At 39.4% G+C, this 14,910-nt stretch overlaps 1 protein-coding gene across 28 annotated transcripts in view; it reads left to right on the forward strand.

Moving 5' to 3' along the window:
• The window catches only part of ANK2 (ankyrin 2), a 367,179-nt gene that overhangs the window by 221,653 nt on the left and 130,616 nt on the right, over positions 1-14,910 (forward strand). For all 28 annotated transcript variants that reach the window (XM_062620856.1, XM_062620858.1, XM_062620853.1 and 25 more), the window contains 3 exons: positions 2,739-2,840; positions 12,653-12,751; positions 14,031-14,129. In XM_062620856.1, coding sequence (XP_062476840.1) covers positions 2,739-2,840; positions 12,653-12,751; positions 14,031-14,129 — 300 coding nt within the window. The remainder of the gene's footprint in view (positions 1-2,738; positions 2,841-12,652; positions 12,752-14,030; positions 14,130-14,910) is intronic.

Raw genomic sequence — 14,910 nt, forward strand, 5'->3', positions numbered from 1 at the left:
CCTGTTGGCTAGGATTTTCCAGAATATCTGAATGAAGCATCAAGATCTCATCATGTTTCACTGGGATTTTAGTAATTTTGTTCCTTTTCTATATACAGTTAAGCAGTGTTATTTCAGAGTGAGAACTTATGCAGCAACAGATGCTTCTGGAATAAAAGTTCCTGTACAGGGAGTTAATAATGAAACATTAATTCATAATAATTCTTCATGTAGACAAGAATCTCATATTCTTCACTGTGATCAATATTCAGGTGTAAGTGCTGTGTCTTTAAGTCACATGCCTTGCAGTAATTCGATTTGGAGATAACAAAAGTACAAATCAAGGAAATGAGAATCCATTTTGAAAGCACGGCTTGCATCTTCTTAGTGAGAAACACATGGAATGTAGTCCTGTGATCTTAGTTACAGTCTCAGCTTCCAGCAGTAATTGAGACTTTCATGTTTTTAGTCTTTGATGTTACTCTGCCTGAAAGTAAGACAAGCCATGGTTGATTCATCCCTAATAAAACTAAAGTTTTAGATGTTCGTTTCTTGCATCATTCTTGCTTCACCTTTTAAAAGTATAAAAGGAGATGATCCTTGGCAGTGTTCAAGGCCAGGCTGCCTGGGGCTTAGAGCAACCTGGTCTTGTGGAAGGTGTGGCAGGGGGATGGAACTGTATGAGCTTCAGGGTCACTTCCAACCCAAACTTTTCTATGATTGCACTTTCAGCCTGGTAAATTATTGTAGTAATAGTAAAGCATATTAAAAAAAGATGGTGAAAAAGAAGGCAAAATGTGTGTCCTATTGAGGGCTTAATTTTAAGAGTGTCAGGATTTACCCCTCAAGCACTCAAATATTTGTTCTTAATGTTTTTACCAAGACAGTTGATTTTTCAAGGCCATTTAAACTCTAAAATTTCATGGTTTTCTGTGCGCATACACCTCACAGGAGAGGGTACAGCTCTAACAGCTAGCATTCAATCTTAAAAGAGATCTCTTTCAAGCACCTGTCAGAATCAGCTCCCACGTCAAGCTTCAACCAGACGCTTTTCTAACTGAAGCCTGAAGCTATAAAAAAGGATTCTGCCACTTTGAATTCCTGCTCTGCCTTCCCCTTCACCCTGCTGCCTGTTTAGAAACTATAGTTTGCTTTCCTAATGGTGAAAGACACGGAAAATGTGCTGAAGTTTGCTGAAAGGAATTTAAAAGGAAATATTTTTATCTTGGCATGTAGCGCAGTTGTAAGAAGAATCATTTTGATGACATCCATCTGTTGCAGATTAAAATAGGCTGGAAGTGAGGATTGGGAAGTGATTTCATATGGCATGATAAGTAGAGTGTGACTTGTATAAAGGCACTGAAATGACTTAGGTGACTGAAATAAACTGTTTTGTATTAATAAACTGCATCAGTATTAATAAAGTGAAGGTGGGAGGCTTTTAGGATAGTCTTTTAGGATGTGAAAGAATGGTTTTCACCTGGTGTTCCTGATGGGGAGGGGAAATTAGATGAGGACCATGGTTGGTCGGAGGTGTTTCAGTGCTGGTCCAACAGCATACGTGCCCTCCTGTGACTCTTTAATCATCTCCTCACAAAATGGGCTTTTACAGTTATTTATCTGCTTGTTGAAACTCACTCCTACTCTATTTACTTATTCTAAGCATGGAAATTGTTGCTGTCCATGTGCACATTCTGAAGTGCTTGTTCTGTTTAATCACTACTTTTGTTGCATGACTTTATTTTTTCTCCTCATATCTGCAGTTGCGTTTACCTCCATGTAGGTTCACATGTGGGTGAGTACCAAAAGTATGTGCTGGTTTTCAAATAGCCAATGTAATTTCATGCCATAACTGTGGATAAAGGCAAGTGGGCTGACACATTTCACACTCCCTGGCTTAACAGCACATCCCACATGCTAGTGGGGAAATAAAAACATGATTTTATTTATTTTTAACCTCTAAATGCTAAGGGGGCTTTAAATGTGAAAATATGAATGCAGGCAGTTTAAGAGTGGGCATATTTACAACATTATCCAGGATTTAGATGCTCAGGCTTGAGTACTTCATCTGCTTGGGTGTATGGTTAGAAGCATATTAGCACTCGCAGTGCTGCCTAGTTTGGTGGGACTTCTTTGTTCCTTTAATATGCTCTACTTCTGTGTTATAGGTGATAAAATGCATCCATAGGACTGTTTTGCTCTTCGATATTCTTTTTTTCTCCAGCGTGTAACTCTTTTAAGCCAGTGCGTGTGTGTGTATGAATGAATATGCACTATAGTCATGTAATGTTTATGCCAAGTACAAATTCAAGGCCAAGTGTGTATTTTCTTAAGTGCCATGGGTGATAATAGGATTGGTCAATTATTTTCCAGAGTTTTGAGCACATATATATATATATATATTTACACACACACACATATATTTAAACCCCAGAGAACTATGGCTAGCAGGTTAATGTACTTTTTTTTTTTTTTCATGTTACTGATATTGATTACTATGACTTCAGGTTTTTTCTTTGCTTCTTGCTAGATTTTGAACTTCAGCACTATTTTGCTCACTCTGACAGGTCTGCATGTTTTTGTGCCACTGTTGCCTTAAATTTGTGTGTGCTAATTAATGCAGATATGATGCAAAGTCACTTTTCTTTACAATTTTGTTCTCCAGGATAAAATGTGGGACCCTTTCCTTGGGGATGAAGTTGTGCTCTCTTCTAAGCAGAAATTAACTAAAGATTTGTTTTCTTCTTATCTTTCCACAGTCTGACAGCAATGCAAGCTTCCTCCGAGCTGCCAGAGCTGGCAATCTGGACAAAGTAGTGGAATACCTGAAAAGTGGAATAGACATTAACACATGCAATCAGGTAAGATATTTGAAGGGCAGAAGTTCACAAGAGCAGGTTGCACGAACTCAAAACTACTTTTTTCCAGCTAAATTACTTCACACAGATGTTTTGATTCACCTCAAGTGATGTTTTCAGTCTTGTTCTTCAGTGGTATCTTTTGACAGGAAACTCATAATGTCTGTAAAATTATGCTGGTTTTAATAAAGCTTTGTATAAGCCTTTCTGGGCTCCTCTTTCTTGCCTGTGTATGGAGAGCTGTTAGTGAAGTTAGTGAAGAACTATAATCAAAGCTTAGGGTATGCTTTGGGAGTCTAATTATGAAGTCTGTAGTGAATTTCTGGTTCTAATGGAAACGTGGAAGTCTGAAGTTTCCCTTGCTAATTTTGTGAGATCTCAGCCGGTGAATAAACATTCAGTGGGTGGTACTTCCAGCTGACTAGCTAACTTATGTCCAAGCAGATGAAAATCTTGTATCTCGCTTGGATTAGTACTACAATTCTAATTACCCTCAGGTCTCTAGAGAGTAGCCATGGCTTTTACCTTGCTTCAGAAAAACATAAATATGTTTTTATCACTGGTCAATCTTATCCATAACATAGAGACTCAAGTAGATTGGAAAAGACCTGTAAGATCATCAAGTCCAACCATGACCCCAGCCCTGCCAAGGCCACCACTAAACCATGTCACTGAGGTCCTCATCTACATGGTTTGTGAATGCTTCCAGGGATGGTGATTCCACCACTGCCCTGGGCAGCCTATTCCAATGCCTGACCACCTTTCAGTGAAGAAATTGTTCCTAATATCCAGTCTAAATGTCCCCTGGTGCAGCTTGAGGCTGTTTCCTCTTGTCCTATCACTCGTTACCTGTGAGAAGAAACTGACCCCCACCTCACTACAACCTCCTTTCAGGTAGTTGTAGAGAATGATAAGGTTCCCCCTTAAGCCTTCTCCAGACTAAAGCCCCCCAGTTTCTTCAGCCGTTCCCCATCAGACTTTTGCTCCAGACTCTTTACCAGCTCTATTGCCCTTCTCTGGACCTGCTCTAGCACCTCAGTGTCTCTAGTGTTGATGGGCCCAGAACTGAATACAGAAGTTGCTTTACATATTGCTATAAAAAGAGACTTAAATTTTCTGCTCAGTATGCAACCTTCCCTTTCAGGGAAGTTATTACTGCTGTAAAATACACTGTTCAAGTTTCACCATTGATCTGACGTGTATATCATGTTTTAGCTTGGCTCTTCTGTGAGTGAGACATGTAAATGAAATTACTTGTACTTCATAGCCTAGGGACCTACATTTGCAACATTTATTTAAGTGACTAGTACCATAAAATTTAAGAAGACTGTAACTGTAACTTAAAAGAAATATGCAAGTAAGCGTCTGCATCAGTCCTGAAAAATGTCTTGACACACTGGTGAAATCAATGGCAGTTCTTTGAGGGGGAACATGGAAGCTCAGGCTGTGTGGTGTCCAACTTTGCCCTAATTCTTAGCCATATTTAATCAAAATTATCACTAACTGGGCAATAGCTATGAATTTTTGAAGTAAAATAGTTTAAAAGTTAAATTTAAACAACATTGAAAATCAGTAAATCATCCAATAGAGATGTTGCATAAGCTCTGTTTTGTACCTTGTACGTCATGAGGTGGGCTAAAATTCTAGTGCACTGTGTAAGTAGAAACTTCCAAGATTCTTCACCTTCACAGACTACAGTGTCAGGTTCAGCTTGTTGGCAGCAGTCGTTCTGTTTGGCTCCAACAGTGGAATTGCTGTATAGAGGAAGAGTTCCTGGTAAAAAGATGCATGTATTCAAGGGAAGTCTGGGGGCAGAGAAGGCTGTGAACATGCTGCCCTGACATAGATTGACAGCGCTGTCTGTCTTGAGCAAGGTTTCTGTGAGTAACAACTGTTCATGAAAGGTGGTGTTAGTGAGGCATCCCTGGTTATACTCCCATATCATAGAATCATAGAATGGTTTGAGTTGGAAAGTACCTTAAGATCATCTAGTTCCAATTCCCCTGTACATAACAATTATAAGAAAAACTCCCGTGCTCTGGCTACATTTGGGAACAATGTGAGCGTGCCTATGCTGTTAAATGACCTGTGTGTCCGTCCCGCGCCCCCTCCCCAAGTTTCACTTGTGTCCTGGTTCCCTGATCACCTATGCTATATGTGTATTAGCTGGCTCTCAGGTTGCATCTAGCTTAAAGTAGCTGTATTTCTCTGAGATGAGATTAAAAAAAAAAAATCCGTCTTCTTGGATAGCCTGTGGATTGATGCTATTTCAGGAACTTTCCTCCAGAGAAGACAAAACATGCAGACACTGTGCCTTTGGGCTGTGGTGCCCCACTGGGAGCAGGAGAAGGCTGAGGCAGGAAGTGGTACATGGGAGGGACCGAGGCTTCCATGGGGAGAGCTGGCCAAGGCAGCTTGTCAGCTCTGCTGGGGGCTTGAGCACAGCCCTGACAGGAACCTAGGGTGTGATGGATAGATTGACAGGTTTTCTTGGTATTCTCAAGATCTCCCAAGTCCTTAATTCTATGGAAAATTAGTTGTGTGTTCAATTTTTGAACTACATTTAAGTCCTAATTAATTTAATTGAAGTCTGCAGCTAAATGCTAATCTGAACAAGGCTGGTTTCCTGAACTGGAGCTTTATACTATCCAAACATTATCAGTACCACCAAGAAAGCCTCCACAAAAATCCCCACTCCATTTCTGATATTTACATGCTAACATTCAGACTGGAAAAATGTCAGCACTCACTAAACCACCCATAATTATGGCCATTATTTATTTGTTTTTAAGAGTAGAAGGAAGAATGAGAAATGAAATAATCTAAAATATTTTGAGATACTACCTTCCGTGCCAGAGAAAAGCTGCAGGTGATTAAGGTAGGCATGTGTCAAGTAGAAGTTAGGACACAAAGGGAGAGCAGTTTGGTTGTCTGTGCCAAGGAATTTAGTGCCAAGCAGAGTGAGAACTGGGGATTTGCATGTGCTGCTTATTGAAGACACATAGAAGAATCTTGTCTTACTGTCTAGGAGAAAATTGCCCTTAAAAGAAAATGCTTGCTGAGTTATATGGGGCACAACCCAGTAAACCTCAAGTTGACCAGCTAAGAAAGGGTAAATCTAGTCTCAAGTTCTTGTATTCAAATAGATCCAGCAAATTTTATGTCTTGGTTATATGAACGAAAAGGATCACCCCCAGGACAGAGCCCAGTTAATATGATAATTACTTGGAAACATTACAAGTATTCTTTTTCCACTGGTCATATTCTCTTGGTCGCTCTGAAAGGAATATGACCAGGGTTGCTGCAAATTTGTCTTCTGAGAAGGCGTTTCCCACCTGCAGCTGGCTGGCAAAGCTCCTCTTGCACTGTAAGGGCAAAATCAGAGCCAGATGAATGCAATGAGTAATTTCTTAATGGCTTGAAATAGATGAAGCCTTCCTGGGTGATAGGTTGCAATGCCACAAGCTTTCAGAATCTGTGAGATTAAAAAGTGATTAAGATTGAAGCTGGATTTATAACTGAGCTTATTACGATTAAAAAGCTGTTTGACGAGTGTGCAAAACATGAAAATCCCATAATAATGTGATTTAGTTAATTTAACCTGGCATCTGAGTTAACTCAGAAATTTTCTAGACTGTGTAAGGTGTTTTGAGTTCTTGAAAAGAACTCAAGTAGAATAGAACTCAACTTGAGTAGAACGGCAACAAGCTAAAATAACCCCATCAGATTTATGGATAAAATTAATCTCTAATTTTACCCAGAATAGCTTGCCTCCATGCATTAGCTGATCTGCTTCCCTGAAGACAGTGATTACTCTGTGGGGAGTTCCCAAGTTCAAAGAAGGAACTCCCTTGCTGCAAATTTGATCCTCATGTCTAGTGAGCCCCATTTATTGGCCTTCACTATCCACTGAGCCATGAGCAGGCCCTTCACTTTCTTGCAAACTCTTGATTCTGGTGTCATATAAAATTGCTGTTCGTAACTAAGGCCCTTAGTTTCCATTTCTTAAGCATCACTGATATATTGTAAATTTTACTGGGAGTGAAGTTGACGACTCTTGTAGATGTTAGGGAGTAGTGAATAAGCTTATAGTAGTGAATAAGCTACTGCAGCCTTACAGGTATTCCTCCTCCTCCTCCTTCTTGGGGTTTGAATGAAGTGTCAATGTGGTTGTGTTCCAGCTATCTGAGGGGAAAACCTAGCACACTCTGTGCAAAACACAGGGGGTGTATTTTATTTTTAAGAGTGAGATATCAGAATGCTCTTCCAAAAATGAACCCTTGTTGAAGACTTTTTTTTTTTCTCAGTTTAATACTATTTTTAGACTAGATCCCATCTCAGAAAACAGTACCTAATGTTAAGAGTAAGCTTTCTTGAACACAGCACAAGAAGATGCTTTCTTCAGTTTTAGCATTTGTTTCTCACATCCTAAGTTTCACAGAGCTCTGTCTTTACAGGAAATCAGAGTATTTGCCCAATTTAACTGTTTCCAAAATCTGATGGAACTTAAAGTTTCTGGATATGCTCAATACAGGGATTAGTTACAATTATTAATACAGTTACATAGTTAATAATTAGTTATTACTTAACTATGCTTTGTTGCATGCTACCTTCATATCAAGTTAAATTAGCATGGAATTGCATACGTTAATCTGAATTCAAGCATCATCATCTATTGTGGGAGAATTAGAAATGTTAGGGGACAGAATTCATCTGTTCTAAAAACCATTCCTTTAAAAACAAAAATCTAACTGCTGGTATTTTGTAGAATGGAAAACTGGTAACCATTGGAAATGTCTGATTCCTTTAAAGCTATTTCCCTTGTGGTATAAACAAAGTTAGTTTAGGACATGGTTGCTGTTTCTACTTATTAACATAGTGAGAGAAAACAACTTGCTTCTGAACATTTGCTGCTTTTGAGTAGCAAAGTGGACTTTAATTTTACAGTATGCATTTCTACAGCCCATAGTTCTAGCAGAAATTAGACCCCAAAATCTGACCAGTGTAAGGGTTCATCAGCTGCATGCTGTATTTTGAAACACAAGTGGTAATCCAACAGGCAACATAAAGGAATGTTTTCCCATCTTGTCTTTGCAGGCTTGTCAGTTTTCATTGACTTCCTTTTTAGGAAGGAAAACTTTGATGGATTTTGGCATTTGTTTTGAAGAATTCTGTATTCACAAGGAATGTGTTAAGCCTGCTACCTCAAACAGAACAGGACTCAAATACTAGATAATTTTGGATGGCCCCTAGCTCCAAGGCTTTATAAAATGTCAATCATTTTGGCTTGCTCTTGTTTTGTTGGCTTCTTCACTTCAGTTATAGGGAGAAAGAGCGCCAGCTATTAACTGCTCTGTCATTTAGTCCAAATGGAAAGCAGCTAACACTCCCAGCAGTGCTGACTATAGACTGTATGCATAATAGGGTCAGCCAGTATCATGTGTTGATGTCATTCGGTGGGTTAATTCATTTTTATGAATTCGTAAGCTATAAAGCAACATGAAGGGGAGAATTTTCATAATCTGAAATTCTTCTTCTTTTTTTTTTTTTTTTAAGCATCCACTTTATTTCTTTGTGACATTTTGGGAAAAAACTTAACGGATTGTCAGACTTGATAAGACCACGCCCAGCTCTCTACTGCTTTCCCAAGTCCTCCTTGAAAAGAGGTTGACCGCATGGGCTTTCTATTTCTTAAGAGATTTATTTAGAAACTTTGCAGCAACCTTAGGCTGACATCTGTTAAGGAGATGGAGAAAAGTATTTGATTTTTAACAAAGGCTGTGATACGGCTTTTTAGTCTCTGGCTCTGCTTGTGAGTGCAGATGCCTTCTAAGCTCTACCAAAACATGTAAAGGAGTTAGCACAACCATGCAGAGTTAGTCACAATAACGTCTTAATTTTTATGGTGTTTGTAACTTATACTTTGCTCTTGGCCTGTTAGTGTGTGTGTGTATAGATATATATATACATATATATATATATATATATAAACCTGTGAACACAGCATCAGCTGAGGGAACTTGGTCAGAGTGTGTTACATTTCATGCTTCAAGAGAATGTTGAAACATTAGCAAAACAGATTTATACTGAAACAGATAATAGACCATTATATACTGAAGTAACACAAGCAAATATTTATGTGCTTAAAGATTTTTTTCCCCACTTCCTTCAAGCAGTTTCTTTCCCCCATCTACACATTTTCATGTTTCTTATACATCTCACTAAGCCTCACCAGAAAAAGGTGGGTAAAGCTTTCTAGGACCACCAGGTCTGTACCTGTCACAACTGAGCTTAGAGGAGAAGGTGTGAAAACTCCTGCTGTGCCCATATTGTAGCTTAGGTATACAGCTTCTCAGTGAAGCTGTGGCAATGCTAGACAGATGCTGGGGCTGTATTTTATCTTTTTAATAAATCAGTACCACCACTGCAGAAGTGATCCTGGCCATGCCTTGGCTTGGTGGTCAGACTGTGCTGTCAGAAGTACGTGTGCAGCTTCAGACCAAGTGATTGAGGGACCTGAGCTGCAGAAAGGAGGCTGGTGATAGAAATGCACACAGGACAGGAGAAGCAGAAGCGCTTCTGATAGCAGTGCTGATTTTGCTGGTTTAAAATGTTCTTTGAACTATAGGTTTGTCTGATACTCAGCCACGAATTTGTCTTTCCACTGAGTCAGTTTGCTTTGGCATAACAGGGTTAGGCAGGAATAAGCCATTACTGCTGCTGGAAGTAAATGATCTGGTTGATGTCTCATAAGGAGTAAATGGCGCAGCAGGATTGATACCAAACCAGGTAGCAGCTGAAGAAGTTTCATTCCGTGAAGGTCACTCCATGAGGCCACTGAAGGCAAAGGCAGAAGTAGCATGGACTTCCTTGTGTGATTTTCAGACAATAGCAGTGAAGCTCAGTGCCTGTATTCTGGGAAAAAAGGGACTGACTTTTGACTGCCTTAGAAAAGGTTGGTGGTTTCAGTGATGTACAAGGAATCTGTGGGTTTTTCTGGTGTAGTGAAAATATGCAGGGTGACAATAGGTGCTGTGGAATGTGTGCACATTTGGAGCACTCTGCAGGTTATAAAACACTGATACATCTAGCTCAGTGGTAGAGGAGAAAAAGAACTGAGGGAATTGGGCTCTGCAGGGAAACACTTGAGCCAGGCTTGGAAAGCTTAGTATTATGTTCTCTTATGAGAGTCAGAATTACAGATGAGCCTCTAAAAGAAATGAAGGTATGGTATATGTATGGTTTGTGGCAGGAGCAGTCCCTATGCTATACAGTTTTGCTTGGCTGACAACTAATTTCATCTCCCCCCCTCCCAACTTTTTGGTAGGCATGGGAGAGAAAAAGGCAAGTGTGGAAGTCTTTGTTGTTCTAAACAAGAAGAATCTAGTTGACAGGAAACGGGGGAGTTGCATTGATTAAATCTGAGCTTCCGTCATCATAAATAGCAGGGATCAGCCATGTGGGAAATAATTACAGCATTTGTTCTGATTATGGAGGAGCAAAGCTTGCTTTAAGACTTCAGTTGCTCTGGCCCTCAACATGTAAAATACAGTGTTTGCTTCTGCTTGCCCCAGCTTACTTTATTAAGGGAATTACAGAATTTGAATGTCTACAGTAGGAGCTGTATTTAGGCTGTAGTTGCTTCCCATAGCCTTTTTATTTGACCTCATGTATTCATTTTATCTTTGTTTTAATGAATGAAGACAGTCATACATTGCAAAGAAATTTACATAATCTGTGCAATAATATTAGCTTTCAGCTGCTTAATTTGGTATTACTAGATATGTGTCTTAGAGTTATGAATACAGGTATTATAAGAATTTGCTACTGATTAAGCACTGGGACAGTCTCTGCTGTTTGTGGATTTCAGTTTTTTCACAAAGGGCAAAAAGTATTAATGGCATGTCATTAATGCAATTAATAATACATTAACAGCAATACATCAGCTGTGTGAAGTTGTAAGGAGTCAGTGTTACCCTTCATACTCATAGAAAATGTTGATGACTGAACTGGTGAGATTAGGTACGAGACCAGGTCTTTTTTCTCAAGCAGTGAGAAGAACTTGGTGTGTTTCCCACGAAATACTATTTCAAAGCTTTCAACCACTGTAGGTAGCAATGATGGTTATTTAATACTCAGCTGAGATTAAAAAACAAGGAAAATTAGAGGTTTCTGAGATGTTTTCTGTCTACAGAAATTCACTGACATGTGCAGTGTTCCTCATCTCAATGATTATAGTCAACCTCACCACATAATTTTGGCTAAGAACTTACCCTTAGTTCAGGGCATGGCACTGTTGCTACCTCTTGCCTCTGTAGCTTAGAAGCAAGAGTGTTACTCTGTAATAAGTAAGATCTGGTTGCTGCTGCTTTACATACAGAATGGGATTTGAAACCAAATTTCCCATTAACATTTCCTAGCTATCAGGCAGCATAAGGGTATTCTTCTTCTGGCAGGTTATGAATATAGCCTTCCATCAGCTCATAGTTGCACTTCTGAATTTAACCCCAAAGTCTTCCTGTGCTGGTTACACAAATGTAAAATTCAGTAGAGTTACTTCAGAAATGCATTTAGATTGCTGTGTCTGCAGCCATTGGCCCCACTCCCCTTCAACGCCTCCTGTGAAGTGCTGAGTGCTTTGAGATCATACTGGGAATTACAAGCTTGAGCAGCCTCTGTGGATGGACAAATAAGAGACCAGAAATGTGCTTGTTTATTTTAAAACTTAAATGACTATGAAATGCTTAGAGGCAAATAAAGTGATAAAAATCACAGTGTGCTACGCTTGCTGCAAGTTACTTAGCTACCTGAGTATAGCTTATGATGCTTGCAATATGGAAAAGAGAATGCTTGAGGGCAATGGCAGTATCTGTTGGTATCACCTGCCTGATGTGCCTTGAAAAATACTGTAGGACCATGAAAAATAGGTTGGCAATTCAGCTACAGCAGACTGTCATTTTTTTTTCCCTTGAGTGGAATAGGTATACTAGGAAGGGTATACCTGGGTATACCTAGGGTTGCTAGGTATGGTTTACATGGCTGGAATTTGCAAGAGATATAGTATCCTAATTCTACTTAATGTGAAAGGGGTTTAGATGCTGACTTTCTTAGTCTGCTTTTTTTGAAAACCATAGCTCTTTTTTCATTTTCTTTTCCTTTTTGAATGAGATACTGTAATCTCAAAGTTTAATGAAGACTTGCTCATCAGAAACCAGCTGAGGTAGTAAGTCAAGGATCAATACTGTTTGCAAGCCATGTCTAACCAGCAACCATTTTGGTCTGCTTGTGCTTCTGGTTTGCTGTTTGATACCAGTTATCCCAGAGGAGAGGAGGAGAATCCAGAATTCAAGACAGCTGCCTTAGCCTGGAATAATCCTGATTGAATAGATACATTATGTGCAAGTTTGGCTAAGTCTTGTGATTTCTCTGTGTTGGTAATACCTCAGTGGAGCTAGGTAAGGTTAAAGAGAAGGCAGACAGACACTCAAATTTTGAAATAATGGGCTCCATGGAGATACCCAAGGTAGTAGTGTGGGGTAATATAAATTATCCAAAAGGAAGGGATCCCCTATGGATACATGCAAAGTGTGTTTTTTTGATGTCTTTGTTGCTCTGAGAGAAATGTCATTGGAGAGTTTTGCTGCACTGTGCCTTGGCTTAAATAACTTGAGTCTGAAATATCTGACTTATGTAGACAGTCAGCTGAGAGATGTAGTAGTAATCAAGCTATTAATCTTCTTCTTATACCAGGGTAAGGTAGGAATGTGTATCTTCAGAACTGATATTTATAATGGATATGGCCATTGTGCTTACAGAATGGACTCAATGCTCTGCACCTGGCAGCTAAAGAAGGCCATGTGGGACTGGTACAAGAATTACTGGAAAGAGGGTCAGCTGTGGATTCTGCCACCAAGGTAATTCCTGTCTGCCTGTAAGTTTATTCACAAGAAGGAAAAGTCAAATACGTGGGAGAAATTTTTTAAAAAAGAAGATACCTCACTGATATTTAAACTGCGATTTCTGTTGTGGCCTGCGAGTCTGTGTTCTTTGCTGAATCTCATGGGTAGTAAATGAAGAGGCAAAGATTATTATTTGTACTATCTTTTTACAGGGGAAGTGTTAAAAGTTTTACTAATGCCATATTTTTCATTATTTCCAAGGGTAGGTCCCCATTAGAGAGGGAGTGAATATAACTCAAAATATTAGATGTTTTAAAATCTGTGAAAGTTGGACTCCTAGTGTCTAGGTTGGGTGTCTGTGCTCAGCCTTTGTATTTAGTTACCACCACTGTGCCCCTGTGGTGCTCTCTTATACTTTTTTTTTCTTTTATGATTTCTGATGGACAGCATCTCCATCAAGGTTAATGCTTGGTCCTTAGCTCAGAGGACTCCTTGCTGAACTTGTGATCTTCAGCATTGATTTAAAAACAGAAGTTCCCTCCTTCAAAAACATCCTTAAGATCTTACTTATTACAGAGGGGGCTCTGAGAAGCTGTTGGTAAAATCATCATGTTCTAGAAAGGTCTTTTGGGGTGTGGTCTGGTTTTGAGAACCTTGATTCTTTAATGAAGCCAATTAAATAGTGCTCCCAGGATGAGAGGTTGGCCTGGAAAAAGTGCAAGGCTCTTAGAAAAGCAGTGGTCTGCTGCTGTTTTTGAGAGATTATTTTTGTTGTGCAGTGTATTTCTTAAAACATTTGAAAAAGATGCATTTTCATTTTTATGCCTATTAGAGAAAATTAAAAAGGATTTATCTTCTGCGTTTAAGAGGCTGGTTTCTGTTACTTAAGTCAGATCTTCCTTTTGGGTCTTGTACCCAAATCTCACTTTATATGTGATTCACAGCTTGTATTTTAGGACTTTCAGATTTCAGCTGCCTTCTGCAGCACATGATCTCTGGACCTGAATGAAAAAAAACCTGCTAGCCTGGACTAAACCTTAGCTAGAAGTTTGTCCTGTGCCCCAGTGCCATTCCATAATTTCCCTGAAAAGTTATGCTAGGATGTTATTGTTTCACAGCCGTTCAAGAAATCTTCATGGCTGCAGCTCCCAGTCCTACCCCTGTAATGATTATGGAATATCATGGAACTGTAAGGTATAATTGTGCTGCAAAAATGAATGTTATAAAGAATTGCTGGTTGAAGTAATTCCTGAAGAAGGGGTCATGTCTTTTATTTTTTCCCTCCCTATAACAGAAAGGGAATACAGCCCTGCACATTGCATCCTTAGCAGGCCAAGCTGAAGTTGTCAAGGTTCTGGTTAAGGAAGGAGCCAATATTAATGCACAGTCTCAGGTATGATGCCGTTTCCTCTTCTCTCTTCTAATGTTACTTGGTGAGATTTTACAAGATCTGAGATGTTAGTCAGTGATTCCAAAGGTCCAAGCCTGACAAATCAATCAAATTGATGCTTATGGAGCATTCACCGGTAAGTAGAATAAAAGTAAATAACAAATTGAAGTAACTGTATACCATTGATACAGAAACTCGCATTGTTGTTGATGGAAATATTTCTGAGACAATTTATTAAAGCACACTAGGAATTTCTAAAATGTTTCAAATTGTAAAAATACTGCATTATATCAATAAAGAAGACAGTTTGTTGAAGACTTAGATTGATACAGTTGCTTTTCATGGTAATTTGTTGGCTAAAAAATTGAAGAGAGCTTACACCAGGATTCTGAACTCTTTCTGTAAGTGATCAGAAAGAATTTTGAAGTTTGAAACATACATTTGAATTGAGGAATTTCACCTTTTCCTGTCAGGCAAACCAATTGTTAAGACAGCCCTGTTATTTCCGCTGATAGGAATCTTGTCTGCTCTTCTCAAATGTACCGGAGAGTGGTGTTGCAGGGACTGACTGATGACCAGTTCTCCTGTCCCTGGTTTCAGGGAGGCTGCAGTAGCACCTGCCTGCCTGCTGTGGTTTCAGAGCTAGAAAGGACACGTGCTGGAGTTGCAGTGAACAACATAATGCAAACTAGCTAGATGATGGTTTGTTTTCATAGAATCCCAGACTGGTTTGGGTTGGAAGGGACCTTAAAGCTCATCCAGTTCCACCCCCCTGTGATGAGCA

Source organism: Pezoporus occidentalis, unplaced genomic scaffold, assembly GCF_034315485.1.
Source record: "Pezoporus occidentalis ecotype Australia unplaced genomic scaffold, CSIRO_AGI_Poc_V1 ctg224, whole genome shotgun sequence".
Classification (NCBI taxonomy): domain Eukaryota; kingdom Metazoa; phylum Chordata; class Aves; order Psittaciformes; family Psittacidae; genus Pezoporus; species Pezoporus occidentalis.